The 16,434-nt window shown below is 47.0% G+C and overlaps 1 protein-coding gene across 3 annotated transcripts in view; it reads left to right on the top strand.

Annotated features, from left to right (window-relative positions):
• The first annotated feature begins 13,045 nt into the window (after window positions 1-13,045).
• LOC116957172 (uncharacterized) overlaps window positions 13,046-16,434 on the top strand; it is a 52,192-nt gene continuing 48,803 nt past the window's right edge. Inside the window, exon 1 of one of the 3 annotated variants that reach the window (XM_076055192.1) lies at window positions 13,046-13,145. In XM_076055192.1, the coding sequence (XP_075911307.1) occupies window positions 13,141-13,145 (5 nt within the window). In that variant the 5' untranslated portion in view covers window positions 13,046-13,140. The other 2 variants (XM_076055190.1, XM_076055191.1) reach the window with 2 other exon arrangements.

Genomic DNA, 16,434 nt, shown 5'->3' with positions numbered 1-16,434 from the left:
TGATAGTGATGGTGATGCTAATGGTGGTGATGATGATAGTGATGATGTTGGTGATGATGACAGTGATGGTGATGATGTTGGTGATAATGATAATGATGGTGATGGTGGTGATGATTATGATAGTGATGGTGATGATGATGATAGTGATGGTGATGATGATAATGGTGGTGATGATAATGGTGGTGATGATGATAGTGATGGTGATGATATTGGTGAAAATTATAATGATGGTGATGATGGTGGTGGTGATTATGATAGTGATGGTGAGGATGATAATGGTGGTGATGATAATGATGGTGGTGATGATGATAGTGGTTATGATAGTGGTGGTGATAATGGCGATGGTGATGATGATGGTGATGATGATAGTGGTGGTGATGATGACGAAGGTGATGGTGATGGTGATGATAATGGTGGTCGTGACGATGACGATGGGTCTCTGTTAGTCTCTGTGTATCTCTATGGGTCTATGTATCTCTTTCGGTCTCTATGTATCTCTATGGGTCTCTGTTAGTCGCTGTGTGTCTCTATGGGGTCTATGTATCTCTATGGGTCTCTATTAGTTGCTGTGTATCTCTATGTGGTCTATGTATCTCTATGGGTCTCTATGTATCTCTATGGGTCTCTGTTAGTCTCTGTGTATCTCTATGGGGTCTATGTATCTCTATGGGTCTCTATGTGTCTCTATGGGTCTCTGTTAGTCGCTGTGTATCTCTATGGGGTCTATGTATCTCTATGGATCTCTATGTATCTCTATGAATCTCTGTTAGTCTCTGTGTATCTCTATGGGGTCGATGTCTCTGTATGGGTCTCTATGTATCTCTATGGGTCTCTGTTAGTCGCTGTGCATCTCTATGGGGTCTATGTATCTCTATGGGTCTCTATGTATCTCTATGAGTCTCTGTTAGTCTCTGTGTATCTCTATGGGGTCGATATATCTCTATTGGTCTCTATGTTTCTCTATGGGTCTCTGTTAGTCTCTGTGTATCTCTTTGGGGATTATGCATCTCTATGGGTCTCTATCTATTTCTTTGGGTCTCTGTTAGTCTCTGTGCATCTCTATGGGGTCTATGTATCTCTATGGGTCTCTTTTTATCTCTATGGGTCTATGTTAGTCGCTGTGTATCTCTATGGGTCTGTATGGGTCTATGCATCTCAATGGGTCTATGCTAGTCGCTTTGTATCTCTATGTATCTCTATGGGTCTCTACATATCTCTTTGGGTCTCTGTTAGTCGCTGTGTATCTCTATGGGGTTTATGTATCTCTTTGGGTCTCTATATATCTCTATGGGTCTATGTTAGTCTCTGTGTATCTCTATGGGGTCTATGTATCTCTATGGGTCTCTATATATCTCTATGGATCTCTGTTAGTCTCTGTGTATCTCTATGGGGTCTATGTATCTCTGTGGGTCTCGACGTATCTCTATGGGTCTATGTTAGTCGCCGTGTATCTCTATGGGTCTGTATGGGTCTATATATCTCAATGGGTCTATGTTAGTCGCTGTGTATCTCTATGTATCTCTATGGGTCTCTACGTATCTCTTTGGGTCTATGTTAGTCGCTGTGTATCTCTATGTATCTCTATGGGTCTATGTTAGTCTCTATGTATCTCTATGGGTCTATGTTGGTCTCTGTGTATCTCTATGCGTCTCTATGTATCTCTATGGGTCTCTACATATATCTATGTTAGTCGCTGTGCATCTCTATGTATCTCTATGCATCTCTCTGTATCTCTATTGGTCTCTACGTATCTCTATGGGTCTGTGTTAGTTGCTGTGTATCTCTATGCATCTCTATGCATCTCTATGTATCTCTATGCGTCTCTATGTATCTCTATGGGTCTATATATCTCTATGGGTCTATGTTAGTCGCTGTGTATCTCTATGTATCTCTATGGGTCTCTACGTATCTCTTTGGGTCTATGTTAGTCGCTGTGTATCTCTATGGGTCTATGCTAGTCTCTATGTATCTCTATGGGTCTATGTTAGTCTCTATGTATCTCTATGCGTCTCTATGTATCTCTATGGGTCTCTACGTATCTCTATGTGTCTATGTTAGTCGCTGTGTATCTCTATGTATCTCTATGCGTCTCTCTGTATCTCTATGGGTCTCTACGTATCTCTATGTGTCTGTGTTAGTCGCTGTGTATCTCTATGTATCTCTATGCGTCTCTATGTATCTCTATGGGTCTCTACGTATCTCTATGGGTCTGTGTTAGTCGCTGTGTATCTCTATGTATCTCTATGGGTCTCTACGTATCTCTATGTGTCTATGTTAGTCGCTGTGTATCTCTATGTATCTCTATGGGTCTCTACTTATCTCTATGGGTCTATGTTAGTCGCTGTGTATCTCTATGGGGTCTATGTATCTCTATGGGTCTCTACGTATCTCTATGGGTCTGTGTTAGTCGCTGTCTATCTCTACGGGGTCGATATATCTCTATGGGTCTCTATGTATCTCTATGGGTCTATGTTAGTCGCTGTGTATCTCTATGGGTCTGTATGGGTCTATGTATTTCTATGGGTCTATGTTGGTCTCTGTGTATCTCTATGCGTCTCTATGTATCTCTATGGGTCTCTACATATCTCTATGGGGTCTATGTATCTCTATGGGTCTCTACGTATCTCTATGTGTCTATGTTAGTCGCTGTGTATCTCTATGTATCTCTATGCGTCTCTCTGTATCTCTATGGGTCTCTACGTATCTCTATGGGTCTGTGTTAGTCGCTGTGTATCTCTACGGGGTCTGTGTATCTCTGTGGAATGTAAAAGTGGCATCACAGTTCTCAGTGAGTTCTAACGTGTGGGAGAAAGATAGTGTTCCAGACGGACGCAGCAGCAGCAGCATCTGAAAATGCCATGCGATGATTCTGCTGCTGATGATAATGCTGCTGATAATGCTGATGATAATGCTGATGATGATGCTGCTGATGATGACGCTGATGATAATGCTGATGATGCTGCTGATAATGATGATGCTGATAATACTGCTGATGATGCTGCTGATACTGATGATGCTGCTGCTGATGATGCTGATGATGACGCTGCTGCTGATCATGCTGATGATGACGATGATGCTGCTGATGACGATTGTTCGGCGGTTAGCAGCTGTTGTGGGTAGAAACGTGACGCCAGGCTTCTCTCTGGAGGCAACGCGTTCATTGATGTAACGACAACCATAACGACTGCGATAGCCGTGACACTCACCGCAACATTACGGGGTACCGCCCCGTCACCCGACAGCCTAAGGGAGGTACATCTTCCCTTCTAGCGTGCCCCTACAAACTCCGGGCTTGGCTCTCATGGGTCACTCTGCTACGGGAGCTAAGAGAGGCTAACCCGACCCGACCTATAGCCAGGTTGCTGGTCCCACCACCGGTCCACTAGAACCCGGCTGTGACAAGAGCCTCTGTTGAGGGTACTCAGGTTGCTGGTTCCACCACCGGTCCGCTACATCCCGGCTGTGACCAGAACCTCGGTTGAAGGTACCCAGGGTACTGGTCCCAACCAGTGGTTCGCTACAACCTGGCTGTGACCAGAACCTCGGTTGAGGGTACTCAGGTTGCTGGTCTCAACCACTGGTTCACTACATCCCGGCTGTGACAAGAGCCTCTGTTGAGGGTACTCAGGTTGCTGGTTCCACCACCGGTCCGCTACATCCCGGCTGTGACCAGAACCTCGGTTGAGGGTACTCAGGTTGCTGGTTCCACCCGCTGGTCCGCTATAACCCGGCTTTGACAAGCGCCTCGGTTGAGGGTACCCAGGGTACTGGTCCCAACCAGTGGTTCGCTACAACCCGGCTGTGACCAGAGCCTCGGTTGAGGGTACTCAGGTTGCTGGTCTCAACCACTGGTTCACTACATCCCGGCTGTGACCAGAACCTCGGTTGAGGGTACCCAGGGTACTGGTCCCACCACCCGCTGGTCCGCTAGAACCCGGCTGTGACCAGAACCTCGGTTGAAGGTACTCAGGTTGCTGGTTCCACCCGCTGGTTCACTACATCCCGGCTGTGACCAGAACCTCGGTGCTGGTATCGTCTTCAGGCGTCTTCAGGTCTTGAGTGGACGAACTCTGCCGGTCCCGTTGAGAGGGCCGGCTTTTATACACAAGTTGGGGATTGCCCCGCCCCTAACCACGCCTTCTCCAGAACCTTCCAGAAGTCTCTGGAAGGGTCTGGGATGAACCGTTGGGCCCTATCCCCCAGCCCCCACCCCTGGGGGGTCTGGGGTCTCCACCCCCCCGGTCACGGGGTACCCGGGAGGGGGAGGGGGGAGGTTTACCGCAGGTCAACCACTTACAACTCCCGCTCACTCTCTCGGCTGCCCCCTATCGGCCTGTGAGGGTGGTGACCATAAGAATACCCACAATGCCTTGGTAAACAGCCATGAGGTCACTAACAGCACTTGCCTCGAAAGGCTGCGTGTGTGTGTTCACGTGTGTGTGTGTTCACGCGTGTGTGTGTTCACGTGTGTGTGTTCGTGTGTGTGTGTCTGTGTTCACGTGTGTGCGTGTCCGGCAAAACGACCCCCTACCTCCTCGTGAGTTGCGGACAGTAACGCTGTGGTGAGCAATGCCGTGGGGAGAGCGACAATTTCAATTCGCCATTCCCCTTATGGTGATTGTAGTCACCACAGTGGCCAAACGGGGGCTCTGAATGGGTGCGAGGGGCTGGTAACACCTCCACCTTGAATTAATTTACCACTAAACCACGAATTAAAATATCAAACGAAGCTTGTGCTGGAGGCCCCGGGGGGACAGGCATCTATGACGTCTCCTGGCCAAACACCAATTGGCGGAGCCAGGAGATTGAATCTCTACCCTCGGGGTTCCTCCAGAAACAGCAAAAAGCCACTTCGTGTGGCCACGTGGAGTGTTTCGAACGCTCGCTGCGGAGGAGAGGCTGCCACTCCTCTGTCGGGAGCTGGACCATTACTGCCTGGATCTCTGTGGCATTCAGGAGATCCGGTGGACCGGCTCTAGCTCCTGCCACCATGAGGGGTGGACAGTCCTCTACTCGGGGCAGCAGACTGCCAAACAACAGGGAGTGGCTCTTCTTTTGAACAAAAGAATGAGGGGGGCGTGGGAGCGTGGCAGTGAGGTGTGGGAAGCTGTAAGCCCCAGGCTACTTTGGGTTCGCCTTCCCATCTACCAGAGGCGAGGATTGGTGGTCGTGGTTACTTATGCCCCCACCGAAGATGAACATCCGTGGAGGGATGCAGGCAAGGCCGATGAGTCAGATGCCTTCTATGACCTCCTGTCACAGGTGCTGGCTAAAGTGGCCCCTCAGGATAGTCATCCTGTTGGGTGACTTCAATGCCCGAGCTGGTCATGATGCTGGCATCTGGTCTGGAGTGATTGGAGGGCATGGGCCAGATCAGCTCAATAACAACGGTAGGAGGCTGCTAGATTTTTGTGCAGCCCATGGGCTTGCAATTACCAACACACTGTTCCGGCATCAGCACAACCACGCAACATCATGGATGCATGCCGGGTCCAAGCAAGAACATCAGCTGGACTACAAAGTGACAGACCAGCGGATGTGGGCCTATGTCCTTAACACCAGGACCTACCGTGGAGCTGATCTGCCCACTGACTATCCGCTTGTCATCTGTAAGATGCGCCTGCCATTCTTCCACTCCGGTGGTGGGTGTACACCCAGGACTCCATTCAAACCCACAGTGGTCTGGTCTCAACTAGCTGATGAAAGTTGCAAGCTAGAATTTCATCATTACTTGCGGCTGGGGTTGGCATCGTCCCCCACTCCTCCTGATGTCGAGGGGAAATGGGCGAGGTTTAAGACTGTGGCTCATGCAGCTGGAATGGCTGCGTTTGGTATACGGTCCAGACCTCCCCAGAGACCCTGGCTTACAGAGGCGTTCAGGATGGTTGAGAAAAAGCGACAGACCCACTCTCATCGTCTACAGAATCCCACGTCAGAGAATGAGGAGGCTATCCGCAGCCTTCGCTCGGAGGTTTGGAGAGCCGTGAGGCGCTGCAATGATGGGTGGTGGTCGCGGATTGCTGAGGAGATGGAATCTGCCTCAGTGGCCCGCAATCACAAAATCTCTATTTAACTTCATTAAAAAAGTAACCTGCAGAACCACGCCGATTACCATCATTAGGGGAAAGAACGGTGATCCAATCTTCGTCCTCCTGGTGGAGAGGAAATCCCTCAGCCTGGAAAACATCATGGGGCAAAGTGGGGATGACCCTGCTGAGGCTGCGGTGCCTCAAATATTGGAGGAAGAAGTCGCCCCCTTTGAGTGACTGGCTGAGGTGCCATCTGTTGAGGAAGTACTGAAGGCGATCCAGAGTCTGAAACCAGGAAAAGGCACCGGGCAGAGATGATCTCCCAAGCGAAATGCTCAGGGAGGGTCGTTTGTGCACAGACTGCCCTATATGACATCATAACAACAATCTGGACCACTGGACGGGTTCCACAGGATTGGAAGGATGCCCTGGTGGTCCCCCTCTTTAAGAAGGGGGACCGCACAGACTGTAACAACTACAAGGACATCTCACTTCTCAGCGTGCTGGGCTAAACGAGCGCGGTACGGGCTAGAGAGGAGATGGAGTGATGTGATACAGGAGGACGTGGAGCTGAGTGGACTTGCCGATGACTGGTACCAGCGGTGTCAAGATCGGCCTCTGTGGAGGAGGCTCGTGAAGGACGCTGCTACTGGGCAGTTGGAGGCAGTCGCCCTCCAACAACAACAACGGAGGGCGGAGGAGCGACGCTCACAACAACGAGCGGAGCGCCGGGTGGCTAAAGCACAGCAAGTTGGCACAGTAGGGGGCATAGGTGGTGCATCAGCCAGTCAGTCGACCGTGGCACCTGGGTCTATCCCGTGACCTCCTGCCAGCGGGCGTTCGACACTTCACGTGGCCTCAAGGTGCACATGGCCTGGCACAAGCGTAGCGTGGTGACGTCACCGCCACTTAGTGGCGAATGGCGGTTGTTGTGTGCACGTGTGTGTGTGTTCACGTGTGTGTGTGTGTGTGCACGTGTGTGTGTAAATCTATATGTACCCTAGAAATAGCTGACTGCATCACCCTCTCATCTTAAGTGATTAAATACAGGACAGAGGAGTGTGTGTGTACGCGTGTGTGTGTGTAGGCGTGTGTGTGTGTAGGCCTGTGTGTGTGTGTGTACACGTGTGTGTGTGTACACGTGTGTGTGTGTAGGCGTGTGTGTGTGTAGGCCTGTGTGTGTGTGTAGGCGTGTGTGTGTGTAGGCCTGTGTGTGTGTACACGTGTGTGTGTGTAGGCGTGTGTGTGTGTAGGCGTGTGTGTGTGTACGCGTGTGTGTGTGTAGGCGTGTGTGTAGGCGCGTGTGTGTGTGTAGGCGTGTGTGTGTGTAGGCGGGTGTGTGTGTAGGCGGGTGTGTGTGTAGGCGTGTGTGTGTGTAGGCGTGTGTGTGTGTGTAGGCGTGTGTGTGTGTAGGCGTGTCTGTGTGCTGGCCACCCACCCCATCGTGTGCCACAGTGCCGGTAGCCTTCATAGGTGCTCGCTAACAGCACTTGCCCCAAGTCTGTTAGAGGCTACACGGGGGATCTTTGTCTGTGTATAGGCGCTGCTACTCGCTACTAACAGCACTTGCCCCAAGTATGTTAAAGGCTACACGGGGGATCTTTGTCTGTGTATAAGCGCTGCTACTTGCTACTAACAGCACTTGCCCCTACAGTCTGTTAGAGGTTACACGGGGGATCTTTGTCTTTGTACGTTGATTTTGATGATCTCATTTTACAAGAGTGAGTGGGTGAGATGGTGACCGAGGGATTGAAAGAGTGGGTGAGTTGGTGAGATGGTGGATGAGTGAGTGAGTGGATGAGTGGGTGAGTGAGATAGTGGGCTAGTAAATGAGTGGATGAGCGAATGAGTGTGTGAGTTGGTGAGATGGATGGTGGGTGGGTGAGTGGGTGAGTAACTTTTGGACCACCCTGTATAATAACAACCCCTATGTGTACTGACTTTTGGACCACCCTGTATAATAATAACAACATCCCCTATGTGTCCTGACTTTTGGGCCACCCTGTATAATAACAACCCCTATGTGTCCTGACTTTTGGACCACCCTGTATAATAATAACATCCCTTATGTGTCCTGACTTTTGGACCACCCTGTACAATAACAACCCCTATGTGTCCTGACTTTTGGATCGCCCTGTATAATAATAACAACATCCCCTATGTGTCCTGACTTTTGGGCCACCCTGTATAATAACAACATCAACCCCTATGTGTCCTGACTTTTGGGCCACCCTGTTTAATAACAACAACAACCCCTATGTGTCCTGACTTTTGGGCCACCCTGTATAATAACATCAACCCCTATGTGTCCTGACTTTTGGGCCACCCTGTATAACAACAACAACCCCTATGTGTCCTGACTTTTGGGCCACCCTGTATAAGAATAATAATAACAACCCCATACGTGTCCTAACTTTAGAAAGTGACGATTGCATTTTACTTATGGCTCGCTGTACATTCGCTAATAATAGCACTTGCCCCAACAGCCTGCGTGAGGCTACACGGGGGATCTTTGTCCTTGTGTTACGCATCTTAATTGCAATGTTAAAATAGAAGCGATGCGTCACCACCACCACCACCGTCGTCATCGTCATCGCCACCGCCGCCGCCACGACTGAATCGAGTGGTTAAATAGAGCCAGCAGCATCATCAGCATCATCATCATCAACATCATCAGCAGTAGTAGCATCATCATCATCAGCAGTAGCATCATCATCAGTAGCGGCATCTTCATCATCATCAGTAGCAGCAGCATAATCATCAGCAGTAGCAGCAGCAGTAGCATCATCATCATCAGCAGTAGCAGCATCATCATCAGCAGTAGCAGCATCATCAGCAGCAGTAGCAGCATCATCATCAGCAGTAGTAGCTGTAGCAGAAGCAGCAGCATCAGCTTCATCATCAGCAGAAGCAGCATCATCATCAGCAGCAGTAGCATCATCATCAGCAGTAGCAGCATCATCAGCAGCATCATCATCATCAGCATCATCATCATCAGCAGTAGCAGCATCATCATCAGCAGCAGTAGCTGGATCATCATCAGCAGTAGCAGCATCATCATTAGCAGCAGTAGCAGCATCATCATCGGTAGCAGCATCATCAGCAGTAGCATCATCATCAGCAGCATCATCATCAGCAGCAGTAGCAGCATCATCGTAATCAGCAGCAGCATTATTCTCCCTCCCCTCCCTCTCTCTATGACCCAGTGTATCATCATCATCATCATCTGCATCATCATCAGCAGTATTATCAACATCATCATCAGCATCATCATCAGCAGCAGTATCATCAACATCATCATCAGCAGTATCATAATCATTATCGCACGGCGCTTTCAGATGCTGCTGCTTCTGCGTCCGTCTGGAACGCTCTCTTCCTTGCCGACATGAGGACGCCGCTGGGAGCTGTGATTCCACTTGTACATCTTCATAATCATTCTCGTCATCATCATCATCTACATTGACAAACTCGTTTCTTTACAACAAGAGATTATAACGAGATTATAATAGCATTCTCACAGAATTCTAGCGAGATTCTAACAGGATAATAACGAGATTATAACAGGATTTTAATAAGATTGTCACAAGATTATAACAGGATTATAACGGGATTTTAATAAGACTCTCACAAGATTCTCACAAGATTATAACAGGATTATAACGGGATTTTAATAAAATTCTCACAATATTCTCACAAGATTATAACAGGATTATAACGGGATTTTAATAAGATTCTCACAAGATTCTCACAAGATTCTAACAGGATTATAACGGGATTTTAATAAGATTCTCACAAAATTCTCACAAGATTATAACAGGATTATAACGGGATTTTAATAAGATTCTCACAAGATTCTCAAAAGATTATAACATGATTATAACGGGATTATAACGGGATTTTAATAAGATTCTCACAAGATTCTCACAAGATTATGACAGGATTATGACGGGATTTTAATAAGATTCTCACAAGATTATAACAGGATTATAACGGGATTTTAATAAGATTCTCACAAGATTCTCACAAGATTATGTTAAGATTCTCGCAAGATTCTAACAAGATTCTAAGAATGTTCTAGCAAGATTATAACGGGATTTTAATAAGATTATAATAAGATTCTAACAAGATCATAACAAGATTTTAACAAGATTATAATAAGATTCTAACAAAATGATAACAAGATTATAACAAGATTTCAATAAGATCATAATGAGATTTTAACAAGATCATAACAAGATTTTAACAATATTCTAACAAGATTTAACAAGATTCTAACAAGACCATAACAAGATTCTAACAAGATCATAACAAGATTCTAACAAGATCATAACAAGATTTTAACAAGATTATAACAAGATTATAACAAGATTTCAATAAGATCATAATAATATTTTAACAAAATCATAATAAGATCATAACAAGATCATAACAAGATTTTAAAAAGATTATAGCAAGATTATAACAAGATTTCAATAAGATCATAACAAGATTCTAACAAGATCATAACAAGATTTTAACAAGATTATAATAAGATTCTAACAAAATGATAACAAGATTATAACAAGATTATAACGGGATTTTAATAAGATTCTCACAAGATTCTCACAAGATTATAACATGATTATAACGGGATTATAACGGGATTTTAATAAGATTCTCACAAGATTCTCACAAGATTATAACAGGATTATGACGGGATTTTAATAAGATTCTCACAAGATTATAACAGGATTATAACGGGATTTTAATAAGATTCTCACAAGATTATAACGGGATTTTAATAAGATTCTCACAAGATTATAACAGGATTTTAACGGGATTTTAAGAAGATTCTCACAAGATTATAACAGGATTATAACGGGATTTTAATAAGATTCTCACAAGATTCTCACAAGATTATGTTAAGATTCTCGCAAGATTCTAACAAGATTCTAAGAATGTTCTAGCAAGATTATAACGGGATTTTAATAAGATTATAGTAAGATTCTAACAAGATCATAACAAGATTTTAACAAGATTATAATAAGATTCTAACAAAATGATAACAAGATTATAACAAGATTTCAATAAGATCATAATGAGATTTTAACAAGATCATAACAAGATTTTAACAATATTCTAACAAGATTTAACAAGATTCTAACAAGATCATAACAAGATTCTAACAAGATCATAACAAGATTTTAACAAGATTATAACAAGATTATAACAAGATTTCAATAAGATCATAATAATATTTTAAGAAAATCATAACAAGATCATAACAAGATCATAACAAGATTTTAACAAGATTATAGCAAGATTATAACAAGATTTCAATAAGATCATAACAAGATTCTAACAAGATCATAACAAGATCATAACAAGATTCTAACAAGATCATAACAAGATTTTAACAAGATTATAATAAGATTCTAACAAAATGATAACAAGATTATAACAAGATTTCAATCAGATCATAATGAGATTTTAACAAGATCATAACAAGATTTTAACAAGATTTTAACAATATTCTAACAAGATTTAACAAGAGTCTAACAAGATCATAACAAGATTCTAACAAGATCATAACAAGATTTTAACAAGATTATAACAAGATTATAACAAGATTTCAATAAGATCATAATAAGATTTTAACAAAATCATAACAAGATCATAACAAAATTTTAACAAGATTATAGCAAGATTATAACAAGATTTCAATAAGATCATAACAAGATTCTAACAAGATCATAACAAGATCATAACAAGATTTTAACAAGATTATAACAAACTTCTAACAATATTCTAACACGGCAATTTGAATGGTTGTGTGCAGTTTCTGGTCACCAAGGCATTCCACAGCGCGATCCCTCCCCCCATTCCGTGCCACATTTAATAAATTAATGTCTACTTACGTTAATTGGTGTTTTAAGAGAACACGTTTAATGATCGTCGTCACGTGGACATGAAAAGCAATCCAAGTAATCTAAGTCAACCAGATGCATGCAAGTTACGCTTGCTAATTAACACGTCCCATACAAGCTGCTGCTACTGATGATGATCATAATGATGATGATCATGATGATGATGGTTATGATGATGATTATGATGATCATGATGATGATGATCATGATGAAAAACCGGAGGAACCGGAAGACCTGGAGACAAATAGAAGCAGCGATCACCACGGGGAGAGAGAGAGAGAGACACTCAAACTCCAAATATACAGCAGCAGCAGGCGTCAGGGTCGCGATCGAACCCACGACCTCCTGCACACCAGGCGAGGTAGTCAACATCTCCTAGCCACTTTGGCGGGGTAGTTACGAAGGCGTGGCTGACTATGTTAAGTAGGAGAGGGGGGCGTGGCCTGATGGGGTATGCTAATTACGAAGGCGTGGCTGACTATGCTAAGTAAGATGGAGAGTGGCTTAGCGGTGCATGCTAATCAATGGGCGTGACTGGCTATGCTAAGTAGGAGCGGGGGGTGTGGCTCGGCGGTGTATGCTAATTAAGGGGCGTGGCTGGCTATGCTAAGTACGAGCGGGGGGGGAGTGGCTCGGCGGATTATATGCTAATTAAATCTTGACTTAAAGCTTTCGTGACTGCAGGAATTCATATTATTGAGTCTTTCGGTAAAGTAACGTAGATAGTAATCTAGATTGTTATTTTTTGTTAAATAACAAATTGTTATTTTTTTGTTATTTCCTAGAACTTATCTCCGTGACTTTACGAGCGGGAGGAGGAGGAGGGGGCGTGGCTTGGCGGTGTATATGTTAAGCGCGGGCGTGGCTACACGAGAGGGGCGTTGCTACACGAGAGGGGCGTGGCTACATGAGAGGGGCGTGGCTACACGAGAGGGGCGTGGCTACACGAGCTTGGCGTTTTGATTTAAAGCTTTCGTGACTTTACCGAAAAAACTAAGAATATGAGCTTGGCGTTGTTACACGAGAGGGGCGTGGCTAATCGAGAGGGGCGTGGCTAATCGAGAGGGGCGTGGCTAATCGAGAGGGGCGTGGCTAATCGAGAGGGGCGTGGCTAATCGAGAGGGGCGTGGCTACACAAGGGGGGGAGGGGCATGACGTCAGTGGAGATCAAGCGGTTCGCAAAGAGTTAACAGTGGAGCTGGGAGATGAGGTGAGTGGTGGTGGTTGTTGTGGTGGTGAGGCTGTGGTGGTGGTGAGGCTGTGGTGGTGGTGAGGGTTCTTATGGTAGGAACTTGCTGTGTCCGTGTGTGTGTGTGTTTTTACCGTAGTAATTTTTTTGTGTACACGCGCGGAAAACTTTGAAACCGCTAAAGTGTTGAGAGAGAGAGAGCGGGAGGAGGAGGAGGAGGATTACATGGCCGCTTTGCCTCCACGTGGTGTGGGTAGGGGTGGTGTGGGTAGGGGTGTGTAGGGGTGGTGTGTGTAGGTGTGTGTAGGGGTGGTGTGTGTAGGGGTGGTGTGTGTAGGGGTGGTGTGTGTAGGGGTGGTGTGTGTAGGGGTGGTGTGTGTAGGGGTGGTGTGTGTAGGGGTGGTGTGTGTAGGGGTGGGTAGGGGTATGTAGGGGTGGTGTGTGTAGGGGTGGTGTGTGTAGGGGTGGTGTGTGTAGGGGTGGTGTGTGTAGGGGTGGTGTGTGTAGGGGTGGTGTGGGTAGGGGTGTGTAGGGGTGGTGTGTGTAGGGGTGGTGTGTGTAGGGGTGGTGTGGGTAGGGGTGAGTGGTGTAGGGGTGGTGTGGGTAGGGGTGGTGTGTGTGTGTGTGTGTAGGTGTGTGTGTGTGTAGGGGTGAGTGTGTGTAGGGGTGAGTGTGTAGGTGTGTGTGTGTAGGTGTGTGTGTGTAGGTGTGTGTGTGTAGATGTGTGTAGATGTGTGTGTAGGTGTGTGTGTGTAGGGGTGAGTGTGTAGGTGTGTGTAGGTGTGTGTGTGTAGGTGTGTGTAGATGTGTGTGTGTGTAGGTGTGTGTGTGTAGGGGTCAGTGTGTAGGGGTGAGTGTGTAGGTGTGTGTGTGTAGGTGTGTGTAGATGTGTGTGTGTGTAGGTGTGTGTGTGTAGGGGTGAGTGTGTAGGTGTGTGTGTGTAGGGGTGAGTGTGTAGGTGTGTATGTAGGGGTGTGTGTGTAGGTGTGTGTGTGTAGGTGTGTGTATGTAGGGGTGTGTGTGTAGGTGTGTGTGTGTGTGTAGGGGTGCGTGTGTGTGTGTGTGTAGGGGTGAGTGTGTGGGTGTGTGTGTAGGTGTGTGTGTGTAGGTGTGTGTAGGTGTGTGTGTCTAGGTGTGTGTAGGTGTGTGTGTGTAGACGTGTGTAGCCTGTAACAGACTGTTCTGGCAAGTGCTGTTAGTGTACACGCACACACGTGTAAACTCACCTACATATGTGTGTGTCACTGAGTGTGTCACTGAGTGTGTGTGTCACCATGTGTGTCATTCTGTGAGTGTGTCACTGTATGTGTCACCGTGTGTGTCACTGAGTGTGTCTGTCAATGTGTCCGTGTGTGTCACTGAGTGTATGTGTCACTGTGTGTGTCATTGTGTGAGTGTGTCAATGTGTGTGTCTGTGTCACTGTGTGTGTCATTGTGTGTGTGTGTCACTGTGTGTGTCATTGTGTGTGTGTGTCACTGTGTGTGTCATTGTGTGTGTGTCACTGTGTGTGACATTGTGTCATTGTGTTTGTGTGTCACTGTGTGTGTAATTGTGTGTGTCACTGTACGTGTCACTGTGTGTGTCACTGTGTGTGTCACTGTACGTGTCACTGTGTGTGTCACTGTGTGTCACTGTGTGTCATTGTCTGTGTGTCACTGTGTGTGTCACTGTGTGTGTCACTGTGTATGTGTCACTGTGTGTGTCACTGTGTGTGTCACTGTGTGTGTGTCACTGTGTGTGTGTCTGTGTGTGTCTGTGTGTGTCACTGTGTGTGTGTCACTGTGTGTGTGTGTGTGTCACTGTGTGTGTGTGTGTCACTGTGTGTGTGTGTCTGTGTGTCATTGTGTCACTGTGTGTGTTTCTCTATGTGTCACTGTGTCACTGTGTGTGTTTCTCAATGTGTCACTCTGTGTGTCACTGTGTCACTGTGTCTGTGTGTCACTGTGTATGTGTCACTCTGTATGTGTCTCTGTGTGTCACTGTGTCACTGTGTGTGTGTCACTGTGTGTGTGTCACTGTGTGTCACTGTGTGTGTGTCACTGTGTATGTGTCACTGTGTCATTGTGTCTGTGTGTCTGTGTGTGTGTGGGGAGCGGTGGTGCAGCGGTTAGCGCTACGCTGCGCTACGAACCTGACGACCCGGGTTCGATTCCCTCTCACGGCCAACTCCACCGGTGACGATTATCCTGAACCGGTCCAGGGCCTCCCCTAGGTCGACTCAGCCTCAAATGAGTACCTGGTGTGGTGTGCAGTAAGCATCGACACTCGGGGAGAGACAAAGGCGGCCGGGCGTGGTGGTGCTGGCCACCCACCCCCTCGTGGGCCACAGCGCCGGTAGCCTTCATAGGCGCTGCTCGCTAACAGCACTTGCCCCTAGAGCCTGTTAGAGGCTACACGGGGGACCTTTGTCTGTATATAGGTGCTGTTGCTACTCGCTAACAGCACTTGCCCCTACAGCCTGTTAGAGGCTACACGGGGGATCTTTGTCTGTGTATAGGTGCTGCTACTCGCTAACAGCACTTGCCCCTACAGCCTGTGAGAGGCTACACGGGGGATCTTTGTCTGTGTATTGGTGCTGCTGCTACTCGCTAACAGCACTTGCCCCAACAGTCTGTTAGAGGCTACACGGGGGATCTTTGTACAGTACAGGACTGTGTGTGAACATGCCCAGGCATGTTCGTGTGTGGGTGAGTAGCGGGGTGAGTGGGTGGGTGAGTGAGTGGGTGAGTGAGTAGTGGGTGAGTGAGTAGCTGGGTGAGTGAGTAGCGGGGTGAGTGAGTGGGTGAGTGAGTGGGTGAGCGAGTAGTGGAGTGAGTGGGTGGGTAGCGGGTTGAGTGGGTGGGTGAGTGAGTAGGTGAGTAAGTAGCGGTTTGAGTGGGTGAGTTAGTGGGTGAGTGGATGGGTGAGTGAGTAGCGGGATGAGTGAGTGGGTGAGTAGCGGGGTGTGTGAGTGGGTGGGTGGGTGAGTGAATAGTGGGGTGAGTAAGTAGCGGGTTGAGTGGGTGAGTGAGTAGCGGGGTGAGTGAGGGCGTGAGTGAGTGAGTAGGTGAGTGAGTAGCGGGGTGTGTGAGTAGGTGAGTGAGTAGCGGGGTGTGTGCGTGAGTGGGTGGGTGAGTGGGTGGGTGAGTGAGTAGCGGGGTGAGTGAGTGGGTGAGTGAGTAGCGGGGTGAGTGAGTGCGTGAGTCGTGGGGTGATAGGGTGAGTGAGTGGGTGAGTGAGTGAGTTGCGGGGTGAGTGAGTAGCGGGGTGAGTGGGTGAGTGAGTAGCGGGGTGAGTGAGTGGGTGAGTGAGTGAGTGGGTGAGTGAATC

Source organism: Petromyzon marinus, chromosome 70 (assembly GCF_048934315.1).
Source record: "Petromyzon marinus isolate PM22_M1 ecotype Great Lakes invasive population chromosome 70, UKy_Petmar_22M1.pri1.0, whole genome shotgun sequence".
In the NCBI taxonomy this organism is placed as follows: Eukaryota; Metazoa; Chordata; class Hyperoartia; order Petromyzontiformes; family Petromyzontidae; genus Petromyzon; species Petromyzon marinus.
This window is presented reverse-complemented; position numbering and strand designations above follow the sequence as displayed.